This window comes from Anolis sagrei, chromosome 2, assembly GCF_037176765.1.
Source record: "Anolis sagrei isolate rAnoSag1 chromosome 2, rAnoSag1.mat, whole genome shotgun sequence".
Lineage (NCBI taxonomy): Eukaryota > Metazoa > Chordata > Lepidosauria > Squamata > Dactyloidae > Anolis > Anolis sagrei.
In genome coordinates this window covers 2,502,632-2,528,611 of record NC_090022.1, presented here as the reverse complement: position 1 = coordinate 2,528,611, position 25,980 = coordinate 2,502,632, and the positions used below count along the sequence as shown (strand labels likewise).

Here is a 25,980-nt window from a genome sequence, read left to right as displayed (position 1 = left end):
CCAAAGCGGGCCAGGCAAGGGAGCAAATGCGGCAAGTGTAGTTACTGGGCTGTATAGTTCACCTACAATCAAAGAGCATTCTGAACTCCACCAATGACGGAATTGAACCAAATATGGCACACTGAACTCCTACGACAAACAGAATATATATATCAATGATTGGTTGGGGGGGGGGGGGCGCCAAAATACTGTTTGCTTACCGTTGAAAATAACCTAGGCCCGCCTCTTCCCTTGACGTAGGGCTCTCTCCTCTTTGGGGTGGTGTTGGGGTCCCCCTCCCTCCCTCCCTCCCTGCTCACCTGTGGGCCCCTCGGCCGCGCCCTCCGCCGCCAGCCAGAGGCAGGAGGAGAGCCAGAGGGAGGCCAAGCCCTTCCCAGAAGGCGCCATCGCCTCCTTTCCTCCGCGGCGGCAGGGAGACTTGGCTCGGCTCGGCTCCTCTGACTCCCGACTGGGACTTTCTGGGGCGGAAAAGAAGTCCCGGAAAGGTCCCCGCCAGAGGAGGTTTCCCCCAGCAACAGGCTGGTCAGCGCCGGAGCCTTTTCCTCATTGGCTGGCCTGGCCTCAGGTGGGGCGGGCCGGTGCCTGGCTCCCAAAACATCTCCCCCCGGTCGCCCCACTCCGCAGCAGTGCCCAGAGCAGGATGGGGGCGGCGGGAGGGCTCCCCGGGTTCCTCTTCTTCTTCTTCTTCTCCCTCCTCCTCCCGGGCAGGGCGGGCGCCGGCTTCGGAGGTGAGTCAGGGCTGGGGGGCGGCGGAGGGGAGGGGAGGGGGGCAGGGAGGGAGCCCCGACGGGCAAGCAATCCCCTCGCCCTCTCTGGCTCCTTGTTCTCCTCTCTGCAGCCGAGGCGGACTTCGTGGAGCTGACCTTCTTCCAGGAGAGCTTCCCGGGGTCGGGGCCCAAGGCGGAGGCGGAGGCGGGCGAGTACCTGCAGGAGTTCGAGGGCGAGGCCGTCTTCCAGGTGGACTGGGCCCGCAAGACCGTCTCCTGGCGCCTCCCCGCCCTCAGCGCCGCCCTCCGCTTCGAGGACGCGCGCGCCCTGGGCTCCCTCTCCCTGGCCAAGAACAACCTGGAGGTCCTCCTGCAGCTCACCAACCGGACGCGCGCCCAGCACGGTACGGCCCCGCCCCTTGGGACGGAGACCCCCACCCCACCCGTGGCCCCACCCCCTCCACTCCGCTCTTTTGTCACTTTCCAGGATCAAGAGCAGCCTGGTGGTCCTCATGGCGCTCAGCAACCAGAGGCGCACCCAGAAGAGCACATGCAAAACCCACCCACCCCCAACAGGCATATAGCCAGGGTGGGGTGGTGGGGGGGCTTGAGGGGCTTCGTTGTTCATTCGTTCAGTCGTTTCTGACTCTTGGTGACCTCCTGGACCAGCCCAGGCCAGAGCTCCCTGTTGGCCATCTGATAGAGACATCAGACTGGCAACCAAGATCCATTGCCTAGTCAAAGCCATGGTCTTCCCCGTAGTCACCTACGGAGGTGAGAGCTGGACCTTAGGGAAGGCTGAGCGGAGGAAGAGAGATGCTTTTGAGCTGTGGTGTTGGAGGAAAGTGCTGAGAGTGCCTTGGACTGCGAGAAGATCCAACCAGTCCATCCTCCAGGAAAGAAAGCCCGGCTGCTCATTGGAGGGAAGGAGACTAGAGACAAAGTGGAAGTCCTTTGGCCACATCATGAGGAGACAGCAAAGCCTGGATAAGACAATTATGTTGGGGAAAGTGGAAGGCAAAAGGAAGAGGGGCCGACCAAGGGCAAGATGGATGGATGGCATCCTTGAAGTGACTGGACTGACCTTGAAGGAGCTGGGGGTGGGGACGGCCGACAGGGAGCTCTGGCGTGGGCTGGTCCATGAGGTCACGAAGAGTCAGAGACGACTGAACGAATGAACAACAACAACAAAGTCTCTGAGTTGTTCTTTATTCGTTCAGTCGTTTCTGACTCTTGGTGACCTCCTGGACCAGCCCATAGCAGAGCTCCCTCTTGGCTGTGGCCACCCCCAGCTCCTTCAGGGTCAATCCAGTCACTTCAAGGATATAATAATAATAATAATAATAAACTGCAGAGGTTGAGAAGACCGGGGTATAAAAGTTATAAATAAATAAATATACCCATCCACCATCTCCCCAGTGGGGACTCAGAGCGGCTTACCTGTTGGCCGTGGCTGCCCCCAGCTCCTTCAAGGTCAATCCAGTCACTTCAAGGATATAATAATAATAATAATAATAATAATAATAATAATAATAATAAACTGCAGAGGTTGAGAAGACCAGGGTATAAAAGTTATAAATAAATAAATAAATAAATAAATAAATATACCCATCCACCATCTCCCCAGTGGGGCCTCGGAGCGGCTTGCCTGTTGGCCGTGGCCACCCCCAGCTCCTTCAAGGTCAATCCAGTCACTTCAAGGATATAATAATAATAATAATAATAATAATAATAATAATAATCTGCAGAGGTTGAGAAGTATAAAAGTTATAAATAAATAAATAAGTAAATATACCCAGCCACCATCTCCCCAGTGGGGATTCGGATCGGCTTGCATGAGGCCAAGCCCAAACAACAATTACAATAAAGTAAAACCAAAAACACAAATCGAAAATGCAAACAATAAACAACAACAACATAATTACATAAAACATGTGAATACATAGCAATATAAAATTACAATAGGCACTATCACAATGACAATGGGCAGGCTACATGTAATGGTTAAAAAAAACTCATTTAAACTAATTAAAAACTCGGGCAAGTTAAAAGAGAGACAGATAATTTGCGGAGGAGGACTCATTATAGTCGGGGATGTGGAATGAGGCATTCCCATCCACCCCCCTTGCCCTTGGTCGGCCCTTCTTCCTTTTTCCTTCCCTTTTCCCCAGCATCATTCCCTTCTCTAGGCTTTCCTGTCTCCTCATGATGTGGCCAAAGGACTTCATCTTGGCCTCTACTATCCTTCCCTCCAATGAGCAGTTGGGCTTTATTTCCTGGAGGATGGACTGTTTGGTCCAGATATGATGTTGGCTGCCTTCAGTGCTTTCTGGATCCAGGAAAACAACAACTCCCATTTGGAAAGGGCCATCATTTATTTATTTATTTATTACTGTGCTTATATACCGCCGTTTCTCAGCCTAAATCGGCGACTCAACGCGGTTTACAACACAACGACAAGCAGCAATATTCCATTAAAAAGCATAAAAACACATACACAATACATAATATTATTGGGCCACCAATAATAATCCAATGCATCTCTTAATTGTAGTCGCAATCCAATTTCGTCGTCTGTGATTCACCAATCCTTTGTTCATCAGTTTCGTTGCACCAGATTAATCGAATGCTTGTTTAAACATCCATGTCTTCAACCTTTTTCGAAAAACCATCAGCGAAGGGGCTGATCTCACCTCTATGGGGAGGGCATTCCAAAGCCGAGGGGCCACCACAGAAAAGGCCCTGTCTCTCGTTCCCGCCAGCCGCACCTGTGAAGCAGGCGGGATAGAGAGCAGGGCCTCCCCAGAAGATCTTAGGGTCCTGGTGGGCTGATAGGCCGAGATACGTTCGGATAGATAAGTTGGGCCAGAACCGTTTAGGGCTTTAAAGGCCAGCGCCAGCACTTTGAATTGGGCCCGGTAGCAAATCGGCAGCCAGTGGAGCTGGTGCAGCAGAGGAGTTGTATGCTCCCTGCGCCCCGCTCCGGTTAGTATCATGGCTGCCGCCCGTTGGACTAATTGGAGCTTCTGAGCCGTCTTCAAAGGCAACCCCACGTAGAGAGCGTTGCAGTAGTCAAGACGGGATGTAACCAGAGCGTGGACTACCGTGGCCAAGTCAGACTTCCCAAGGTACAGTCGCAGTTGGCGCACAAGTTTTAACTGTGCGAATGCTCCCCTGGTCACCGCCGAAACCTGGGCTTCCAGGCTCAGCGATGAGTCCAGGATCACACCCAAACTGCGAACCTGCGTCTTCAGGGGGGCACATTAGAAAGATTGTTTCCAACCATGAAGAGAGTGAAAAGTGTATCTAGGAGTTGAATGACAGACCAGAGACTGAATGGACTAGCCATGATTTCCATCCATCGGGACATCACTATCACACCAGAAAAAGTAATTGACAAAATGGCTGGGGAGAAGAAAAGAAGATTGTGGCTGTCAAGTAACAAATAAGTCAAGAAGTATTCTAAACATTTTGTTAATGAAAGCAAAAAAATAACGTGTATTATTTAAACTGCTATGTTTCTTCATATCGTGATCTGATCACCATGCTCAATATATCCTTCTGCAGAGGAATTCATACATTTTTTTTCCAATTCTAATCCAACCCTCTAGCAGTTTGAGGGGCTGTGACCTGGCCTTCTGTTTAAAAAGTTTGAGGACCCCTGGTCTAGAGGCATTCTCTCTTGACATTTCACCTGCATCTATGGCAGGCATCCTCAGAGGTTGTGAGGGCCTCCCAAGTTCTGAGGATGCCTGTCATAGATGCAGGTGAAACGTCAGGAGAGAACGCTTCTGGAACATGACTAGGCAGCCCGGAAAACACACAACATGGCAGTGATTCCAGCCATGAAAGCCTCCGACAATAGATTGGTACAGATGCTTTCCAGTCTTTCCCTGGACCTTCCTGGCCCACGTCTCCCTTTCTAGAAGCTCCCAATGACGCAATGGGTTAAACCCTTGTGCCGGCTGGTCAGGAGTTCGAATTCAGGGAGAGTGGGCTGAGCTCCCTTGTCAGTTCCGGCTCCTCATGTGAAAAGCCTTCCCCAAGGATGGTAAAACACCTAACATCCATGCATCCCCTGGGCAACATCCTTGCAGACAGCCAATTCTCTCACACCAGAAACAGCTTGCAGTTTCTCAAGTTTCTCCTGACACACACACACATACAAAACTCCCTTTCTGCAAGCCTTCATCTGCCACATACAGGAGGCTCCCACTTCCTTCCAGGAGGGATTGGGATCCCTGCCCCCTCCCTTCTTAAGGAGGCTCAGCTCTGGGTTCAAATCTGTCAGATCTTGCTGGCTTTTCCTCATTCTTGCAGAGAACCCCTTTGTGCTTCACGTGCCCCCTGGTATCATACCTCATTAATAGTAAGGATTTTCCTCAGTCTGGAAGCTAACACATCATCTCAACAACTGGAATGAATACCCTAATTCTAGACTCAGGGACATTTTGCCAAGAAAAACTGTTCCCCATGTTCAGATTAATTTGAAACTCCTTGGGGACACAGTGCGTATAGTCAGCCTCTCTCTCTTTCTCTCTGTTTGCATTTGCCAACAAGTTCTGAATTTTGTGTCCTGAACCTTAGAGATGCTGCAGTTTATCAGCCAAGTATTTCACAAGGACATGAGCTCAATCATGATGAAGGTCCACCCTTTTCAATGATGATAACAACAACAACAACTTCCCGAAGGGAACTCGGGGCAGCTTACAAGGGGTCAAGTCCAATCAACAGAGTTACAAAATAACATATAAATATATATATAACATCAGTATAAAAACAACATTATAACAATAATAAAACAAGCATCAGAACCAACAACCAATCAAATAGACTCACACCCAGAAACTTTGCACTAAAAGGACCCAGGCAATGCCCATATCTGACCCCTACTTGTCTCTCTTTGCCAGCTGCTCCTTCAGCCAAGGTGTACCCCAAATACCCCGTGGAGCTGGGGGACCCCAATGCCCTCATCTGCTTCGTGGACCACTTCTCCCCTCCAGTGCTGAACATCACATGGCTGAAGAACGGGGAGGTGGTCTCTGAGGGGGTGCAAGAGACGGGCATCCTCCCCAGCGTGGACTTTGCCTTCCGCAAGTTCTCCTACCTGCCCTTCATCCCAGAGGAGGGAGACTTCTACACCTGCCGTGTGGAGCATCGGGGGCTTCCAGAACCTTTGACAGTGATCTGGTGTAAGTCAGCTTTCTTTTGTAGCCAGACATCCAGAATTTAAAACCCCCTAAGATCTGAGCCAAGGATCATGTTAGGCGTACCCCTGCTATTCCATTATAGGCTCTACTTGGTCTAGCTATGGGCAAAGACTATGGCATTACAGAGACACTGGCTCAGTCCACTCCCCTCTTCAGTGTTTGGAAGTAATAACATTTATTTTGGTTTGAAGTTTTGCTTAAGGTTTAGGAAAGTGCATTTTGGTTGCTATGTTGAGGAAAGGCAGGAAAAAACAGCCTGTGGCTGACCACAGCCCTTAGGCCCTGATTCCAGAGGGCTAAGGGTTAGGGTTAGCCCTCCTGGTCCCAACACAAAGTGAACTTGAAGGGTGCCATTCTGGAGAAATTGTCTATTCCCAACCTATGCAGAATATGATGACCTATCTTTCCTCATCCACCTAAAAGCTCCATCCTGCCTCCCAAACTTTTTTTGGGCCAGATTTGTGCAAAACCAGACCCCTTCCAGGGCCCAAGGGCACACCAGTGCTGTTTGCAGGGGGGACTAAACCCGTCCTCTGTGCAGTTGCCCATTCTGCTTACAAGAGAAGAAGAACACTTTTAGAGAAAGCTGAGTGCTGTGGCCCCAACTCTTCCTGCAGACTGCGACTGCATACACTTTTCGCATGTAAAAATTATGTACATCTAACAGATCCCTTCCAGGAGGTTGACAGAATGTTAAAGGAGGCTTTTCCAGGGCAGGAACAGTAGAGACAAATGGAACCCTCCCCATCCTATTCCCTGCAAACTCCTGCCAATTATCCATTGGAGTTAGGTTTGAGGACCACAAACCCAAGCTTCAGAAGTAGATTGTTGATGTCTGCCTTCAAACCATCTCTGACTTAAGGCAACAGCCCAAGGTCATCCACTGGGATTCCGTGGCCAAGATGAGAATCAAACCACAGTCTTCAAAGGCAGCGCTCAAACCCCTACATCACAACAGGTTCATAGTTAACACATCAAAACACAAAACAAAACCTAGTATTGTCCAATGCCATACAAACCTATGCTGGAATTTGGGGAGGGTGGTTATAAACCCCAATGGTGTTACTTGCCTATGAACTGAGAAAAGAGCGTGCTGATACACTAAACATCACAAAAATATAATGTACAGTAAAACAGGGACAGGTTGCACCTGAATTAGCAGCCCGGCTTTGATGATACCCTAGGTTTTTTGTCACCACAAAGATCCGAAGTTTGTACTCAGTGTAGGTTTTGTTGGAGAGCAGCTTGCTTCACGGGACCCTCATTTGGCAGATAAACATTTGCAGGCCAGGAAGGGGGGTGAGCTGCTCAGTCTGGTGAAAAGGGAACAGCTTCTGGATCTGCTGTTGGAATTTTAAGATACAAGTGAAGACCTATCTCTTCTGGCAGGCCCACCCAGACAGATTTAATTGTGAATTTTAAACTCCACTGTATGCCTGGTATTTCATGGAGATATGGTTTAATATGTGTATTTTACAGAGTTTTTAAAAATATGATTGTGTGCTTCTTTATGTTTTAGTAATGCTGCAATCTGCCTCCAGCTGTGAGGACAGGCAGGCAAAAAATAAAACTCCTCCTCCTCCTCCTCCTTCCAAATGTTGACCATTAGCTTAATAGCAGTCATTGATAAGTGGTAACTTTCTGATAGCACAGGCCTACAAGCCTAGATGATCTGATTAATAGATGTATTATGATAAAAAGCCTGGGATTCAGGGATTGAGTGCGAAGGAGGGAGGATTTCTGGGTTCCTTTCCCAACCACACCCAGAAAGAACAAACCTTTCCTGTCTCACCCACAGCGTCAGAGGTGTCCACCCCCCTCCCAGACATGGCAGAGAACGTGCTCTGCGGCCTGGGCCTGGCCTTCGGCATCCTGGGCATCATCGTGGGCACCGTCCTCTTCTTCAAGGCCATGAGGATGACCAACCGCAACAGTCGCAATGGACGGAGTGGCGGCCTGTGAGTCCAATCTGCTTCAGTTCAATGGCCTAGCAAAGCGGGCAGGGTGGGAGCAAGGAGGCATTCTCCTTCTCACAGGATCCTCAGATCTCTCCAAATGTTGGTCCTGGTTTCCCTACATGCAGACATGTCAAGGGTATTTTGATTCTGCTTTTCCTGCATGAAGGGGGTTGGACTAGATGGCCCATGTGGTCTCTCCCAACTCTATGATTCTATGAATCTATGATTCTATTTTAACATTGTCAAAGGAGAAACACCTATCTGCTGAACCCTATTAACCAACCCCTCTCCTTCCTTTCTCAGGTAATCTTAATAGAGGGAGAGATACTCCTTTCCCAGCAGAGACCTCCTGATTTGCTGCTCTCAACATTGCACCTCAGGCCCAACCTCCCTACATCCATTAGCTGCAGGAGCCCCTTTTGCCTTGTTCTGACTCTTCCACTGCACACCACTGGTGGCTAAACCAAGGAGACCACCTCATGGCACTGCCAGTATCCATCCACCTGACAGCCAGCAACTGGACACAAAGCTTGATATGTCTAAGGACTGAGATTTGTTGTTGCTGCTGCCTTCAAGTTGTTTCTGGGTGAGGTTTGCCTTTCTTGAGACGGGTTGGTCCAAAGAGGTTTGCCATTGCCCTCCTCTGAGGCTGAGAGACTGTGGCCTGTCCAAGGTCACCAGGGGGGTTTCCATGGCCGAGTGGGATTCAAACCCCAGTCTCCAGAGCCCCCGCCCAGCACTCAAGTGGTCATTCTTTCCCTCCAGGCTTTTGGGAAAGAATCTGTTTCAGTTCTGCAAATCCCTTGAGTAACACTCTTCTCTAATTCAGGCGTAGCAAGTAGGATTAATGTAGTCAGCTATATCCCATAGATAGGGGTCAAGTGACAAGTGGGGTTCCCACAGAGATTGTTCCCAAGACTAGGGCTGGTCAGCATTTGCTTAGAGTTGGACAAGGAATGAGATGCAAACAGTGGGCTAATGCTGCTGGAAACTGCCCGAGGTCCTTGGGAAGAATAATCAGAATATGTTCTGAATTCCTAGCATATGGCTCTTGTTCTAAAATTCAAATCTCACTTGTTATGGACTTTAATAAAGTAAAGATTGACAGGGTTGGGTTGCTGTGAGTTTTCCAGGCTGTCTGGCCATGTTCCAGAAGAATTCTCTTCTGACATTTCGCCCACATCTATGGCAGGCATCCTCATAGGTTGTGAGGTCTGTTGGAAACTAGGCAAGTGGAGTTTATATATCACTTGGAATGTCCAGGGTGGGAGAAGAAAAGTGTTTGAGGCAAGTATGAATTTTGCAATTGGCCAGCTTGATTAGCATTTAATAACCTTGCAGCTTCAAAGCCTGGCTGCGTTATGCCTGGGGGAATCTTTGTTGGGAGGTGTTAGCTGGCCCTGATTGTTTCCTGTCTGGAATTCCCGTTTTCTGAGTATTACTTTTTCTTTACTGTCCTGATACTAGAGTTTTTAATACTGGTAGCCAAGTTTGGTTCATTTTCCTCCTTGTTATTGAAATTGCCCACATGCTTGTGGATTTCAGTGGCCTGTGGTGTCTGACATGATAGTTGTTAGAGTGGTCCAGTATTTCTGTGTTCTCAAATACAAATACAAATAAAAAATGCCACCATCCAAAAGTGTGGCTGATGGGGACCGTCCTGCGTTGCGTCCCCCAGTGGGTCAATGGCACATGCTTTGTCTCAGGCGCAACAGGATTTAAAGCATGGTGGCTTAAACTCTTTGCAGACCTCAGGGCCAGGCTTTAGAACAGCTGGTTAATCACTAGCAGCAATAGAGCTTGCCAATCGCAAGTTTGGCAGTTCGAAGCCCGGGTCGGAGTGAGCACCTGACCTTCAGCCCAGTACACCGTCCACCTAAGCAGTTCGAAAACAGCTGTGAGCTGTGAACAGAGAAATTTAGAACTGCTTAAGCGGGAAGGTATTTTACGGCACCATAAAAAATATACCAGAAAATGCTGGTGATCAAAAGAAGGAGGAATCAGAATCATAGAGTTAGAAGAGACCTCGTGGGCCATCCAGTCCAACCCCCCCATCCAAGAAGCAGTACGAAGGAAGTCTGTGATGAAAGCTCTTTGTCAGAGGATGGAGCAGCAGCACCCCCTGGGGCCAGAATCAAGCACAACCTCCAGGACACCAAAGATGGGATTATTGCTGACATAATATCTGTTGTCTGTCCTGTATGTTTAACGGCATTGAATGTTTGCTGTGTATGTGTTGTGTGATCTGCCCTGGAGTCCCTTCAGGGTGAGAAGGGCGGAATAGAAATGCTGGAAATAAATATATAATAAATAATATAATGAGGTGCCTATGAGGCATAAAAGAGTGAGAGTCGAGTCCTTCTCTCAGGGATCTCATTTGGAGGATGTGGGGGTTCCAAACCCTGGAAAATTCTAACCCAGGCATTTCAGACCAGGGTCTCAGCTTGGATACATTGCCTTGGACTCCAGGGCAGATCACACAACACATACACAGCTCAACCGCTGTGAGTCGCCCTCGGGCTTGAGATACAGCGGTATACAAGAATAGTAAATAAATAAATAAATAAATAAATAAATAAATTGGACTCAGAGCCCGGGTGTCTCTCTTGGAAGGAGTCCTTTTGCTTTTTCCTGTTGCAGGGCTCCCTCCCTCCCTCTCTCTCCCCGTCAGAAGGCGGTCATCCCATTCTCTGGAAATCAATGGCATTCTGCACCAACCAGGATCTGCCAATGGGATTTTGCCCTCCTTTGGTGCGTCATCAATCTCCGAGCAGCAGAGGCCCAAATTCTTCTCTGCCATTCTGCATCTGAGCAAAACACCCTGGAGGGGCCAATAAGATTTGCTTTCCGTTCACAGCATCATCAGTTTCCAGGCAGAAGCACAACTTTTCTGCTTCCCTTCAATCTTTGTAATTATTCTGGGACTCGAGCATGGTGTTGCCAAGCCCTGCCTGGGACGGATCCCAGAAGCCATGTCTTTGAACCTCTGAGGTGTGATGCCCAAGAGAGGCACAGAGTTTGAGACAAGGAAGGAGAAGGCATCTCTTTATTGACAGAGGCACAGAGAAAAATCGTGATCACGGTTGCGGCTACAAAAAGAGGCTTGCTAGCTCTGGGAAGCAGGGGGGATTTGCAGCGCCATTTGCCAAAGGAGGGCCTTTGGTGCCTCAGGAGAAACAGGGCAGCACTGGGATCCCCTAGAGTCAAGGAGGACTCCCCTTGGACGAGGAGGGGGCTTCCACCAGCAAGCCTTTCTCTCCAATAAGATTCTCTGAATTTACCCCCCCCCCCCCCTTATCCCCAAGGAAGCCCCTCTTTGCAATGAAAGAGAGCCGAGGCCACTCCAAGATGGAGCCCGTCTTCCAGAAAAGGCCTCTAAAGAAATGCAAGTGAAAGAAGAGGAGGGACCACTGCTGGGTCCATCTTGGGATGTTTGCGCCCTTGGAGCCAGGCCAAGGCTGATGGCAGGGAGGAGGGAAGCAGGGTCTTCTTTGGCAAAGGAAGGAAGCTGAGGCTATTCCATGAGTCCCACTGAAGAGGAGAGAAGAGAGGAAGGGCGGTCAGTGCGGGGAAAGGCCTCCAAGGAGTCCCCATTCTCTCCTTTTCCAGAGATGCCATCATGAAACCCACCCACCCCATCACCCAGCCTGAAGGGTCCCTCAAGTCCTTCCTGACCTTGGTTAAGAAGGGGTTCTCTTCCCCTGAGGCTGAGAGAGTGTGGCTCAGCCCAAGACAGGCCCTCCCTGCCTGCATTCCTTAAGCACCTTCTCCCAGGCAGACCCAGAGGCAAAGGCACCGTGGCTTTCTCTCTGACACCCCCCCCCCCCCCCAAATCTTTGTGGCTGGAAAGAGCAGTCTTTACCTGTGGTCTGGGGCACGGCACAGCCAAGTGGGAAGTAAAAGGAGAAGGGTCCAATCAGGGCCAAAATCGCCTGAGGGCTGTGAAGGGTGGTATACAAATATAGTAAATAAATAAATAAATGGTTGCTCCAAAGGCAAGACACCCCCATCTCGCCCCGCCCCCCCCCCAACTCCCTGACAAAAGGGCTCCTTGTGGGCTGACCCTCCTGGCAAGTGAATAGATAGCCTTTATGACCAAGATGTTGTCATCTCATCATCATCAGGTGGCACCACCTCTCTGGGGTCATGCAAGGAGTGCTGGGATATGCAATACCCAAGTGATAGCAGCTCACAACCTCCCCTTCCTGCAGCTGCGAATGCTTTGGTCTCCCTTTAGAGGAAGCTGGTGCGTCTTGGTTGTGGATCCTGATGCTACCATGGACTTCACTCCCCAGAAGGACTGGCCAGCAACATCTGTGGGGAGGGATGCTGGGAGTTGCAGTCCAAAACCCCTGGCCATCCCAAGCTACACTCTCCTTCTGGGAGGATGATGTGTGAGTGCAGACCTTCTTGCAGGGCCCAGTATCAACATATTCCCACCAAATGCACATGCGCCTCACCTTTCTTGAAGTAGAGGGTGATCCCCGCAGCCACAAAGACCACCCCCAGGACCAGCCCCACAACCCCCGTCCACATCTTGCTCTTGGCAGAGTCTGACTGAGGCCCTGTAGAAGAGAAGAAGAAGAGGTAAGTGCAGATGTGGGGAAAGAAAGGGCATCATTATCCCCCAAAACACATTAGGGAGAACTGTGGAATAGGGGTAGTGGGTGGGAAGGCTGCCTGAGAAGACAAGGGACTCACAGAGGTCCACCAGGGGAGCCCTACTTGCATAATCCTGCAGGGCCAAAGGGGCTGGACTAGATGGCCCTTGGGAATTCCTCTAAGAGCCTATTGGTCAAGCTTTCTTACTCCACTCGATGGAGGCAGGGCTGGCGAAGCTGGCGTGCTCCACTTGGCAGGCGTAGACGTCTCCCTTCTCCGGCTGCGTCTCCAGCATCTCATGCATCTGGTAAGTCCAGTCTCCGTTGTCGATGAGGCCAGAAGTCATCACTTGGTCCCCTTTTTCCTCCTTCCCATTCCTGAACCACCTGATTTTGATCTTGACTGGAAAAAAGCTGTCCACGAAGCAAATCAGCAGAGTGTAGCGAGAGGAAGCCCTGAAGTCGCTGGTGATCCTCATCTTGGGCTGAACTGGAGGGAAAGGGGACGGGAAAAGGGCTGAGTGGGAGAGAGTGGGTGCAAGGGAAAGGGAGCCAAAGGTTTCCCATAATGAATGTGGCAGAGGAAGAGGAAGGGGGTCCCAGGCAGTCTGTTTCAGTGGGAACTGGACCAGAGAAAGGAAGGTGGGTCACCTTCCATCCCACAGAAGTGTCAATGTGGGCTCCTCTCTCCAAGTGGAGAACAAGCCCTATGAGGAGCGGCTTAAGGAGATGGGCATGTTTAGCCTGAAGAAGAGAAGGCTGAGAGGAGATATGATAGCCATGTATAAATATGTGAGAGGAAGCCACAGGGAAGAAGGAGCAAGCTTGTTTTCTGCTTCCCTGGAGACCAGGACGCAAAACAATGGCTTCAAACTACAAGAGAGGAGATTCCATCTGAACATGAGGAAGAACTTCCTGACTGTGAGAGCCGTTCAACAGTGGAATTCTCTGCCCCGGAGTGTGGTGGAGGCTCCTTCTTTGGAAGCTTTGAAACAGAGGCTGGATGGCCATCTGTCAGGGGTGATTTGAATGCAATATTCCTGTTTCTTGGCAGAATGAGGGTGGACTGGATGGCCCATGAGGTCTCTTCCAACTCTTTGATTCTAGGATTCTATAAGATTGATGTTTGGTTCAAAACTGGCCCCACAGCACAAATTAGAGAGACTGTCATAGTAACTGAAGGTAGAAAAACCTGGACAGGGGGATGGGGGTCCTTAGGACTGCAACCTATGCTGTGCTGTCTTTATTTATTGATTTCAAACATTTATACCCCATCCTTCTCTACCCCTAAGGGGGGGACTCAGAGCAGCCTACAATGGCAGCAAGTCAATGCCAGGCATATAAAAACACTACAATAAAAACATTACACAGTAAATAAAACATGGTCCTGTTTCTACAGCATTCTCTCCTAACGTAGCACTTGCATCTGTGGCTGGCATCTCTAAAGATTTTGTTGGTATTAACGCTAGTGGTGTGTGTGTGTGTATATATGTGTGTGTGTGTGTGTGTGTCCAGGGTGGGAGAAAGAAGCCCTGTCTGTGGATGATGCAATTAGCCAGCTTGATTAACAATTGAGTAGCCTTGCAGCTGCAACGTCAATCAGTGGGGGTATCTGCATAGAGGTAGACTGACCTCTCATGCCTGGGGATGTTTGGGGGGTGTTGAATTTGAGAACACAGGAGTGCTGGACCACTCTGACAACCACCATGTCAGGCTACACAGAGAAACCATTGAAATTCACAAGAAGCAGGTGGACAATGTCAACAGAAAAAAGGGAACCATGAAAATGAACACAATCTGGATACCATAGAATCATAGAATCAGAGAGTTGAAAGAGACCTCATGGGCCATCCATTCCCAAGAAGCAGCCAAGAAGCAGAACAATCACGTTCAAAGCATACCCAACAGAAGGCCAGTATTAAAAAAAAAACCCTCTAAAATCAAGGCAATGAACACCCCTCAGAAATGTATTTATTTATTTCTTTGCTTTATTTCTATACTGCATTTTTCAGCCCAAACAGGCGACTCTGGGAATTCGGGACAGAGGGTGTCCCCAGGCAAGAATGGCTGGGCTATATCCTATGTCAGGGGTCCTCAAACTAAGGCCCGGGGGCTGGATATGACCCTCCAAGGTCATTTACCCGTCCCTCACTCAGGGTCAACCTTAGTCTGAAACGACTTGAAAGCACACAACAGCAACAACAACAATCCTATTTCATCAGCCAAAAAGTAGGCCCACACCTCCCATTGAAATACTAATAAGTTTATATAATAATAATAATAAAATAATAATAATAAAAACTTTTTTTATACCCCAGCACCATCTCCCCAAAAGGGGGGTGGCTTACATGAGGCCACGGCCATCAATACAGAAAACACAATATAACACAAAAACACAACAGAAAATCAGAAATTAAAACAACATAAAATACAAAACCAATGTAAATAGGCAACACAACAATAGAAAATCGAAACATTAAAACTCTAAACATGATCACAGTGGGCAGGATTAAATTCAAGGATAAAAATTTTAAAACACTGGGAGATAGGGCAGTGTAAAATATCAGGAAGGGGGTCTGGGGGATAAAGTAGGATTCCATTGCACAAACCAGAGAATAAAGTGCTTCTGAGGGCATTTTAAGCAGAGTTTGGTCAGGGATTATCATACATTCAGTCATTGAAGGCACATTGGAACAGCCATGTTTTCAGGCTCCTCCTAAAAATTTCCAGGGTGGGGACTTGCCTAATATCTCTAGGGAGCAAATTCCAGAGCTGAGGGGTCACCACAGAGAAGGCCCTCTCTCTTGTCCCCACAAGTTGCGCTTGAGATGAGGGCGGGAGTGAGAGAAGGGCCTCTCTGGAAGATCAAAGAGGTCGTGTGAGTTCATAGATGGAAATGCGGCCATGCATTTGTTTTATATTTGTTAAAATTGTTCTTCATTTCAATTATTGTATTGTTTTAAAGTGATTCTTGCACTACAAATAAGATATGCGCAGTGTGCATATGAATTCAAATTATTTGTTTTGAAATGATAATCCGGCCCTCCAACAGTTTGAGGGACTCTGACCTGGGCCCTCTGTTTAAAAAGTTTGAAGACCCCTGTCCTATGTCATCCGATCCGCCATTTAAATAGAAGCCAGCTGCATTTGCAGTAACCTTTCCTTCAGAGAAAATATTGGACCATAAGTTTGACAGTGACCACTGCTGCAGAGACCTAGTTGGACAGTGTCTGTGTGCTGGATAATTTCAGACACACAGGTGCAGGACTGACATACCCATACCCTAAGGAGGCCCTTTCCCTCTCTGTGCCCCCTCCCTCTCTTTGGCTTTGTGCCCTGGAAGGGGGTGGAGGTGGGGAGGGGGCCTTTCTCACCCTGGCGTCTCTTTTTCTCTTTCCTTCTCCCTGGATCTTGGGGAGGGCCAGGCAGGCACCAGCGGGGGGGGGGGCATCTCTTCCTGGGCTACAGCTGGTCTCCCCATGCCTCCCTCTCTCCCCCATGTCCCCTCCCCCTCTATTTGGGTTTCCTGGTTTGGTGTGGGGGAGGACGCCCCCCTCCACCCATTGCCCCCTCTCTCCCTGGGCGGAGGATGAGTTTCTTCTCCTCCTGGACTACGTGAGGGCGCACTCACTCTTCCTGCCGAGGGCGAAGGGCTCGTAGATGCCGTAGTTGTGTCGGCAGAAGGCGTCCACGTTGGCCATCATGCCTCGCAGCACGTCCGGGTCCCGGTTCCACCTGTCCACGTTAGACTCCATCATGGGCGCGAGGGCCACGTACCGGCCCAGGGTGCTGTCGAAGCGGGCCACTTCCCGCCGGTCGTAGATGTGCCGGCTCAGGAAGCGCACCTGGGGTTCCTCTCCGCCACCCGCGCCGCCGGTCCCGTTGGAGAAGAAGCACTCGGGCCTCAATTGGTACAAGAAGAACTCCACTGCGGAGCCAGAGGGGGAGGGAGGGAGGGAGAGAGGGAGAAAGGCGGGGAGGAGTGAGCTTGGGGCCTCGGGGGGGGGGGGGCTCAGCGCCCCTTCCCCGCTCCTTTTGCCCTCGGAGGATGCGGGAGGGGGGGAGGGCTTCAGTCTGCCCAAACAGGGGCGGGGGGGGGGGGAGGCGACTACGTTTTGCCTCTCTTGGTGACAAATGAACGTAAACATGTTACCAATTACTATATTACACACCCGTATGAAAACGTATCGCAAACCCAGCTACAGAATGGACATACAGTGCCAGGAGCCACTTGAGAAACCGCAAGTCGCTTCTGGTGTGAGAGAACTGTCCGTCTGCAAGGACGTTGTTTTACCATCGTGTGGGAGGCTTCTCCCATGTCCCCGCCTGGGGAGCTGGAGTTGGCAGGCGGGAGCTCACCCCGCTCCCCGGATTCGAACCACCAACCTCAATTCCTTCAACCCATTGCGCCACCGGAGGCTCCTTGGCATGTAGTGGCCATAGGCTGCAACTCAAAACTCCAGGTTGAAAATGGACGGGGCCGGTCTTCAATGGCGTTTGCGACTCCCCCCTCCCCCCGAGGGGGCCCTGCTCTCTTTGTCACTCTCCCTCCCCACCCACCCACCCACCAACCCACCAAGGGGAGCCCGCCTTTCCCCGGGAAGGAGCTCTGCCCACCTGGAGGCCCCTCCGCCGCCCCCGGCGCCAAGAGCGACCCCGCCAGCAAGAAGAAGAAGAGAAAGGCCAAGCCCCTCGCCGGAGACCCCATCGCTGCCCGACTTCCTTCTTTCCTTCTTTCCTTCTTTCCTTCCTTCCTTCCTTCCTTCCTCAGCGGCGGGAGGGAGGCGTCTGTCTGCTCTACTCTGGCTCCGGACGGGGACTTTCTGGGGCGGCTCCGGAGGACTCAGGCGCCCCATCCCTCCCCCCCCCCCCCCCGCCCTTCCAGGCCGTGGGCCAATCAAGTGCACAGCCCCGCCCGCGTCACCCGTCGCTGGGCAAAGCAGTCCCGAAGAAGTCCCCATCGTGAGTGGGAGAGGAGGGTGCGCACATAATAATAATCATCATCATCATCACCATCATCATCACCATCATCATCATCATCATCATCATCTTTATGTATACCCCGCCACCATCTCCCCAAAGGGGACTCGGGGCGGCTTACATGATGCCAAGCTGAAGAATTACGACAAAGCAAAATACAAAATAACATTAATTGGACAAGGTGGGCAGGGCCAAAAATGTAAAACCCTGGCTGAGGTGAGTCGTGTGGTAGATCTGGAGGGAGGTTCAGGTGGGACGACCCGTGGGGCTTAATTTCCCTAAAGGATGAGATCCAGTGCCTGGGGATGGGACCTCTCCTCCTCGCGGACCTCCTCCTCCCCCCCCCCCCGGCCGCTCAGTTTCTGTGGCGGGGAGAGAGCCCTCCCCTGGGCTTGCAGGGCCTCCTCCTCCTTCTCCTTCCCGGTGGGGCTCCTGCCGAGGAAGTTTCCCTTCGCAACAAGACGGTCAGCGCCAGGGCCTTTTCCTCATTGGCTGAGCTCGTCGAGGGCTTGGGCGGGGCGGGGGCCTCGATCCCATGGCCGGCCTCCCTCCCTGCCTGCCTGCCTCCTTCAGTCCGCAGCAGAACGCAGCGCAGGATGGCGGCGGCGGCACCGGCGACCCTGGGGGCGCTGCCCTGGCTCCTCGCCCTCGGCCTCCTCCACCCCCTCCTCGTGGGCAGCACGGGCGCCGCCGTGGAAAGTGAGTCGGGGGGAGGGGGATTCGCGGGAGGAGAGGCAGGATGGGGAGGAGGGAATCCCCAGGGGCACGGGGAAAGCCAAGCCGCCCCTCCGCAGAGAGGACCCGCTCGGAAGGTGGGGCGCCCCTTCTCTTCTCTTCTCTTCTCCCGCTTCCCGGCGCCTTGTTCTCTTCTCTTCTTCTCTGCAGCCGAGGCGGACTACGTGGGGCTGCGCTTCTTCCAGGAGAACTTCCCGGCGGGTCCCAAGGCGGCGGAGACGGAGGCGGGCGAGTACCTGGACGAGTTCGAGGGCGAGGCCATCTTCCAGGTGGACTGGGCCCAGAAGACCACCTCCTGGCGCCTCCCCGACTTCGCCCGCTTCGCCACTTTCGAGGCCGCGGGCGCCCTGGGCTACCTGAGCGGCATCAAGAACAACCTGGAGGTGCTCATGGCGCTCAGCAACCGGACGCGCGGCCAGAGCGGTACATACGGAGGGGTAGCCCCCCCCCCACCCCCCGGAACCCTTTGGGAAGGAGAAGGACGCTCTGGATCTCGTCCTGAAAGGACCCTCACCCCCCCCCCCCCAAACGTGGCACTTAGAGTTCCACAGAACAAGTCAAGGCCAAGGGGTTTCCCTCCCTCTCCAGTGGGGTTCCTTTCTGGATTCAGGAAACTCCGGATCTTGGCTTGGTGGGAATGCTTCCCAGTCCTTCCCTGGCCCTTCCTGGCCCAGTCTCTCCTTCCACAGGCCTTCCTCCACCACAGACAGGAAGATCTCCCTCCCTCCCTTCTTTCCTTCCAGGAGGGATTGGGATCGCTGCCCCCCCCCCCCCTTCAGGATACTCAGCTCTGGGTTCAATGGGTAGCCTCTCTGGAACTTGCCGAAAGAACCCCTTTGTGCTTCACATCCCCTCGGGTGTCATACCTTATTGATAGTAAGGGTTTTTCTCGGTCAAGAAGCTAACACCACTTCTCAACAACTGGAATGAATACCCAAACTGTACATTCATGCCCATTTTGCCTGTGTTCAGTTCAGTGTCATTAATCTGATACAGTGCATACAGTCCGTCTCTTTCTCCCCTGTTTGCATTTTCCTCTACACACAATTTCTGCCAGTTTTACTGAATTTTGTGTCCTGAACCTTAGAGATGCTGCAGTTTCTCAGCCAGGCGTTTCTCAAGGGCATGAGCTTTTGCAAATAGACTCACACCCAGAAGCTCTGCACTGAAAGGACCCAGGCAATGCCCATATCTGACCCCTACTTGTCTCTCTTTGCCAGCTGCTCCTTCAGCCAAGGTGTACCCCAAATACCCCGTGGAGACAGGGGACCCCAACGTCCTCATCTGCTTTCTGGACCACTTCTCCCCTCCGGTGCTGAACATCACGTGGCTGAAGAACGGGGAGGTGGTCTCTGAGGGGGTGCAAGAGACAGGCATCCTTCCCAGCGTGGACTTTGCTTTCCGCAAGTTCTCCTACCTGCCCTTCGTCCCAGAGGAGGGAGACTTCTACACCTGCCGTGTGGAGCATTGGGGGCTCCCCGAACCCCTGACAGTGATTTGGTGTAAGTCAGCTTCCTTTTTGGAGCCAGACATCCAGAGAGTAACCCCCCCCCCCCCCCCCCGTAAGATCTGAGCCAAGGATCATGTTAGGCATACCTCTGCTATTCCATTATATGCTCTATTTGATCCAGCTATGGGCAAAGACTATGGCATTACATAGTCTACCTCCCCATTCAGTTTTAAGAAGTATTGGAATTCACTTTGGTTTTAAAGTTTTGCTTCAGGATTAGGAAAGTGTATTTTGGTCACTATGTTTAGGAAAGGCAGGAAAAAAGCAGCCTGTGGGTGAACACAGCCCTTAGCCCCTGATTCTGGAGGGCCAAAAGCCCCCAACACAAAGTGAACTTGAAGGCGGCCATTCTGGAGAAATTGTCTATTCCCAAACTAAGCAGAATATGATGGCCTATCTTTCCTCGTCAGCCTAAAAGCTCCATCCTGCCTCCCAAACTTTTTTGGGCCAGATTTGGGCAAAACCAGACCCCTTCCAGGGCCTCAGGACACACCAGTGCTGCTTGCAGGAGGGACTAAACCCGTCCTCTGTGCAGTTGCCGATTCTGCTTATAAGAGAAGAACACTTTTAGAGAAAGCTGAGTGCTGTGACCCCAACTTTTTCTGCAGTAAAAACACTAAACATCACAAAAATATAATGTACAGTAAAACAGGATCAGGTTGCACCTGAATTGGCAGCCCAACTTTGATGATACCTTAGGTTTTGTGGCACCATAAAGAAGTTTGTACTCAGTATGGGTTTTGTTGGAGTGCAGCCTGCTTCACGAGACCCTCATTTGGCAGATAAACATTTGCAGGCCAGGAAGGGAGGGCTGCTCAGTCTGGTGAAAAGGGAACACCTCCTGGATCTGCTGTTGGAATTTAAGATACAAGTGAAGACCTATCTCTTCTGCCAGCCCCACCCAGACAGATTTAATTGTGAATTTTAAACTCCACTGTATGCCTGGTATTTTATGGAGATATGGTTTAATATGTGTATTTTACAGAGTGTTTTAATATGATTGTGTTTGTTTATGTTTTAGTAATGCTGCAACCCGCCTCCAGCTGTGAGGAGAGGCAGGCAAAAAATAAAACTCTTCCTCCTCCTTCTTCCAAATGTTGACCATTAGCTTAATAGCAGTCACTGATAAGTGGTAACTTTCTGATAGCACAGGCCTACAAGCCTAGATGATCTGATTAATAGATGTATTATGAGAAAAAGTCTGGGATTCAGGGATTGAGTGCGAAGGAGGGAGGATTTCTGGGTTCTTTTCCCAACCACACCTAGAAAGAATGAGCCTTTCCTTGCCTGATGTCTCTCCCTGTCTCACCTGCAGCACCAGAAGAGTCCACCTCCCTCCCGGACACAGCAGAGAACGTGCTCTGTGGCCTGGGTCTGGCCTTCGGCATCCTGGGCATCATCGTGGGCACTGTCCTCTTCTTCAAGGCCATGAGGATGACCAACCGCAACACCCTGTGAGTCTAGTCTGCTACAGTTCAGCAACTGGGCTGCATTGAGAAGCAATGGCCTAGCAAAGCGGGCAGGGTGGGAGCAAGGAGGCATTCCCCTTCTCACAGGATCCTCAGATCTGGGATTGGAGATCCATGGGTCAGCCTTGACTTTTGAGTCATCCCACATGCTCCAAGCATGCTTCAGGGAATCCATTGTCCAAATGTTGGTGCTGGTTTCCCTACACGCAGACATGTCAAGGGTATTTTGATTGAGCTTTTCCTGCATGTAGGGGGTTGGACTAGATGGCCCATGTGGTCTCTCCCAATTCTATGATTCTATGAATCCATGATTCTATTTTAACATTGTCAAAGGAGAAACACCTATCTGCTGAACCCTACTAACCAACCCCTCTCCTTCCTTTCTCAGGTAATCTTAATAGAGGGAGAGATGCTCCTTTCCCAGCAAGTGCCTCAGCAGAGACCTCCTGATTTGCTGCTCTCTCCATCGCACCTCAGGCCAACTTCCCCCCATCCATCAGCTGTAAGAGCCCCCTTTGCCTTATTCTGACTCTCCCACTGCATCTCACTGGTGGCCAAACCAAGGAGACCACCTCAGTGCTCTGCCAACATCCACCCACCTAGCAGCCAGCAGCTGGACACAAAGCTTAATCTATCTGAGGGCCAAGATTTGTTGTTGTGTGCCTTTGAGTTGTTTCTGAGTGAGGTTCACTTTTTTGGCCAGGTTTGGTCCAAAGAGATTTGCCATTGCCCTCCTCTGAGGCTGACAGACGGTGACTTGTCCAGTCACCAAGTGGGCTTTCACGGCCAAGTGGGATTCAAACCTTGGTCTCTAGTCCAGGACTCAAATGGCCATGATTTTCCTCTAATTCAGGCTTAGCAAGTAGGATTCGCCCATCTTATTGCAGAAAAGCCCCAAAATCTCTGTTTTGGGGAAAGAGCTCTTGCCTTTCTTTCTTGCCTTCAGGATAGAGTGTTGTAAAATCTGAACTCTGCATTTTAAATAAACCTTAATTACTGGAACCACATTTGAAAGCTTTAATAGAATGCTTATCATTTACACTGTTTTAAATTTGTTAGACTGCTTTTATTGTGCCCCACCCTGAGACTTTTGGATTAAAAGGTGGCAAATAAATAAATATATAATTATATATAAATAAATATATAATTGGATATGGATGTTCTATGTTTGTTAATTTATTTATTATTTATTATTTATTATACTTGCCAATGAATAACAAGACAACTTAGAGCCGCTTTGAGTCTCCTTCAGGAGAGATAAAGCAGGGTATCATTAATAATAATAATAATAATAATAATAATAATAATAATAAGTGGAGCCACCTTCTGCAAAATTGGATGGTATGTTGCCTGATAGGGGTCAATGAAGCCAAGAGCTAGAGGTGGGGGTTGGTGAGAGCCCCTTGCTCCATCAAGGAAAGCACCTTCTCCATGAGAAGCCTACCCCTTGCATTCCCAACAAAGACAGGAAGGGGAGTAGCGAGAAAGCCTCTTGTTGCCTCCATTCCCTGCTATGATGATTCCAGAAGCCACCTACTTTTTAGAGTTGGGAGAAAGGTGCTGGGAACATGGGTGTTCATTTGTCAAACTGAGCCTCAGGGCCAGTCTGCCAATTGGGACCGGGAAAAGCCCCCCTCCCAGGTGCCTCTCCCTATCACAGGTAAGTGCTGGGCCCTGGGAAATCCAGCTGGGACCGAGGCAAGCCTCTTTGGCAAGGGGACTCTCTCTCTCAAACACACACAGAGGACTGTTTCAAGCCACCATGTGAGGCTCCAGCCTTGCCAGCCCAACCAGAAACTGTGTTCTTAGCCGTGACTCCCAGGTCCACAGGGAAACTGAATGGGAGCGGTGGCACATCTGATGAAGACAGAGAGACTCTGATCTTTCTACCATCATTTACTTGATTTTAGGATTCCACAAGACTCTGCTGCTTTGCTCTCATTCCTTTTCAAGGATTGTCCTCCTTTTGTTTGCCATCTCCCCTGTTGCTTATATTTTAGAGTTACCTTGCAATACACCCAAAGCCTGTTGCCAGAGTTGTCCAGCTTTTATGAAACTGCCCTCATTCCCTTTGGCCTCTACAGAAGTTCAGTCTCTTATAGTATGGCCTAAATCATCTGAAAGCATCAAATCCTATCTGATTCTGGAAGCTAAGCAAGGTCAACCATATGTATATTCTAATGAGAGATGGTCAGAAAATCCCAGGGGCCCTGGGTTCTATTTCTGAGGAAGGGACTGGCAAAACCACCCATGAGGATTCCTTGCATGCTAAAAAAACCAACCCCCTTTAGAAGTGATGGAGTCACCATAAGTAAACAGGCCACTTGAAGGCAGATATACATAACTAAATGTCCTAAAGGACCAAGTCCTGTCTGATCTTGGAAGCTCATCAGGGCCAACCCTGGTGAGAACAAGGACGGGAGAATACCAAGCAAGGCCTGGTGCTGTAAGCAACCTTTCAGAGGAAGAAACTAGTAAAACCACCTCTGAGGATTCCTTGCATGCTCAGAAAACCCTATGAAGTCCATAGGATCTCAATAAACTGACACGCGGCATAGGCTCATCCACACAGACAGGGAGCACATACAATATCTCACGCTCAGCAAATACTTGCAGAGGATGAAATACATTTTTGAGCTAAGCCACATGATGCAGAATAATTCTGAGACTTTTTTTGCAGAACATGTTTAACCACAAGTAGCAAACATCCTTCTGGGTGGCTTTTGTGTGGGCTCTCTTTTGATGCTTCACAAAGACAGGGAAGTGGGAAATACATAACAACAGAGGTCTGGAATCATGAAAGAGGAGCAATGGCAGGAGATGCTATTCTTCCAGCACAGAAAGGGCCTGAGGGAGCTGAGTGTTTCGATCTAGGGGATTCCTCTCAGTCTCACACCCTCACAAGCCAATTGAGTGAGGATATATAGTACATGTATGTATATATGTGAATCAGAGGCGGTAAGCAAACAGTATTTTGGCGCCCCCCCCCCAACCAATCATTGATATATATTTTCTGTTTGTCGTGGGAGTTCTGTGTGCCATATTTGGTTCAATTCCATCATTGGTGGAGTTCAGAATGCTCTTTGATTGTAGGTGAACCATACATCCCAGTAACTACACTTGCCGCACTTGCTCCCTTGCCTGGCCCGCTTTGGGTCCGGAGGCGTGCCTGAAGACCCCGGTGTGTGCACCAAAAGTCACCTCTTCTCCTGACTTTCTCCTCAGCCATTGGGACCAAGAGAGAGAGAGAGAGAGAGAGAGGTGGAGATGCCCACCTTTCCTGAAGGTAGGCGCAAAAACAAAGGAGGGAGTGGAGGTGGGGGATACTTCCAGCCGGATGGGCTCTCTCTCTCTCTCTCTCTCTCTCTCTCTCTTGGTCCCAATGGCTGAAGAGAAAGTCAGGAGAAGAGGCGACTTTTGGTGTGCACGCTGGGGTCTTCAGACACGCCTCCGGACCCGAAGCGGGCCAGGTGTGGTGGCTCCACCCCTTGGCCCACTCGCGGATTGGGGAGAGGAGAGGAAGTGGGTGGAGCGCTGGGGGATCGGGAAAGGGAGCCGGTCATGGGGAAGGGATCGAACGCAGAGAACAATTGAGCGCCGGCTCTGCCCGCGCACCCGGTGCCTGGGTGGAACAGGAACAAGAGGGGCTAGGCGAAGCTCAAGGGCCCGGCCCCTTTGGGAAGAGGATCGCCTGACAGCGAGGCAAGAAAGCCGAGGCTCCCCCCGGACTACTAGGGCTGTTGTGAGCTGAGGGGGCGCTCCTCAAGTGGTGGTCAAGGGGTATTTACAGAGGCGCCTCTGCGCCCCTGGCAAAAAAAGTGTTCTGCGACCACTTACTTCGCGTAATGGATGAGCCGCCCCTGATATGAATCTATCTATCTATCTATCTATCTATCTATCTATCTATCTACTATATTTATATACCATCCCTCTCAGCCTGCAGGCGACTCGGGGCGGTTTACAGTTGGTACCAAGATCATAAAATACAATTTCAATTCAAAAAAACAATCGGATGATATAAAACCATAGCAAAATCAATAAAACAAGTATCATTAGGGTCTCCTTGTTAAAATATTGTCCAATCACATCGTCCAACCATTCCATTTTCCTATGTCTGTTACACTGTATTTGTAAACGCCTGCTCAAAAAGCCAAGTCTTTACTCTTTCCCGGAATGTTAAAAGGGAGGGGGCCAATCTAATATCCTCAGGGAGGGTGTTCCATAGCTAAAGGGCCACCACTGAGAAGGCCCTGTCTCTCATCCCCACCAACCATACTTGTGACGAAGGTGGGATAGAGAGCAGGGCCTTCACAAACGATCTTAAAGTCCTATCTATCCATACACGCACACATACATGTGTGCAAAAGGGCCTTCACAATGGCTGCCCTGAGCTAAAGGAGTCTCTATTCCCAATAATAATAATAATAATAATAATAATAATAATAATAATAATAAACTTTATTTGTACCCCACCTCATCTCCCCAAGGGACTTGGGGCGGCTCACAACATAAATAAATACAGTAACATACATAGGATAAAAATAGACAGATAGTAATGCTATCCACAGGCCCAGGATGGATGGAAGGAAGGAAGGAAGGAAGGAAGGAAGGAAGGAAGGAAGGAGAGGTGCAATTATTGGAGTAGAGAAATGTACTGGGAGAAATGCTTGTCTTGAGCCTGCTTTGATCCATTCCCCTGAAATGTTGGAGGCTCTTTGGAAAGAGATGGACAGGTGATGTTGATGATGATATACTGTTTTCTTCCTCTTAAAGAGACTCAAAGGCGTGAAGTTATTCTCCCAGAAGGAAA

At 50.2% G+C, this 25,980-nt stretch overlaps 3 protein-coding genes across 3 annotated transcripts in view; 2 read left to right on the top strand and 1 right to left on the bottom strand.

Annotated features, from left to right (window-relative positions):
- The window catches only part of LOC132766329 (uncharacterized), a 29,700-nt gene extending 12,400 nt beyond the window's left edge, over window positions 1-17,300 (bottom strand). Inside the window, exons 1-6 of the mRNA XM_067465619.1 lie at window positions 17,094-17,300; window positions 16,108-16,404; window positions 12,685-12,966; window positions 12,336-12,440; window positions 618-1,364; window positions 300-536 (exon numbers count right to left, since the gene is read on the bottom strand). Coding sequence (XP_067321720.1) covers window positions 300-536; window positions 618-1,364; window positions 12,336-12,440; window positions 12,685-12,966; window positions 16,108-16,404; window positions 17,094-17,184 — 1,759 coding nt within the window. The 5' untranslated portion in view covers window positions 17,185-17,300. The remainder of the gene's footprint in view (window positions 1-299; window positions 537-617; window positions 1,365-12,335; window positions 12,441-12,684; window positions 12,967-16,107; window positions 16,405-17,093) is intronic.
- Window positions 575-9,951, top strand: LOC132766324 (RLA class II histocompatibility antigen, DP alpha-1 chain-like). The gene is made up of 5 exons (XM_060760726.2): window positions 575-728; window positions 839-1,111; window positions 5,618-5,899; window positions 7,716-7,875; window positions 8,179-9,951. Exons 1-5 carry the CDS (start codon window positions 641-643, stop codon window positions 8,180-8,182), a joined length of 807 nt encoding a protein of 268 aa, XP_060616709.2. The 5' UTR covers window positions 575-640; the 3' UTR covers window positions 8,183-9,951.
- A 713-nt stretch (window positions 17,301-18,013) lies between the features above and the next one.
- LOC132766334 (RLA class II histocompatibility antigen, DP alpha-1 chain-like) lies at window positions 18,014-22,322 on the top strand. Its single transcript, XM_060760740.2, has 5 exons — window positions 18,014-18,155; window positions 18,342-18,614; window positions 19,412-19,693; window positions 21,017-21,155; window positions 21,559-22,322. Exons 1-5 carry the CDS (start codon window positions 18,053-18,055, stop codon window positions 21,560-21,562), a joined length of 801 nt encoding a protein of 266 aa, XP_060616723.2. The 5' UTR covers window positions 18,014-18,052; the 3' UTR covers window positions 21,563-22,322.
- Window positions 22,323-25,980: the final 3,658 nt, after the last annotated feature.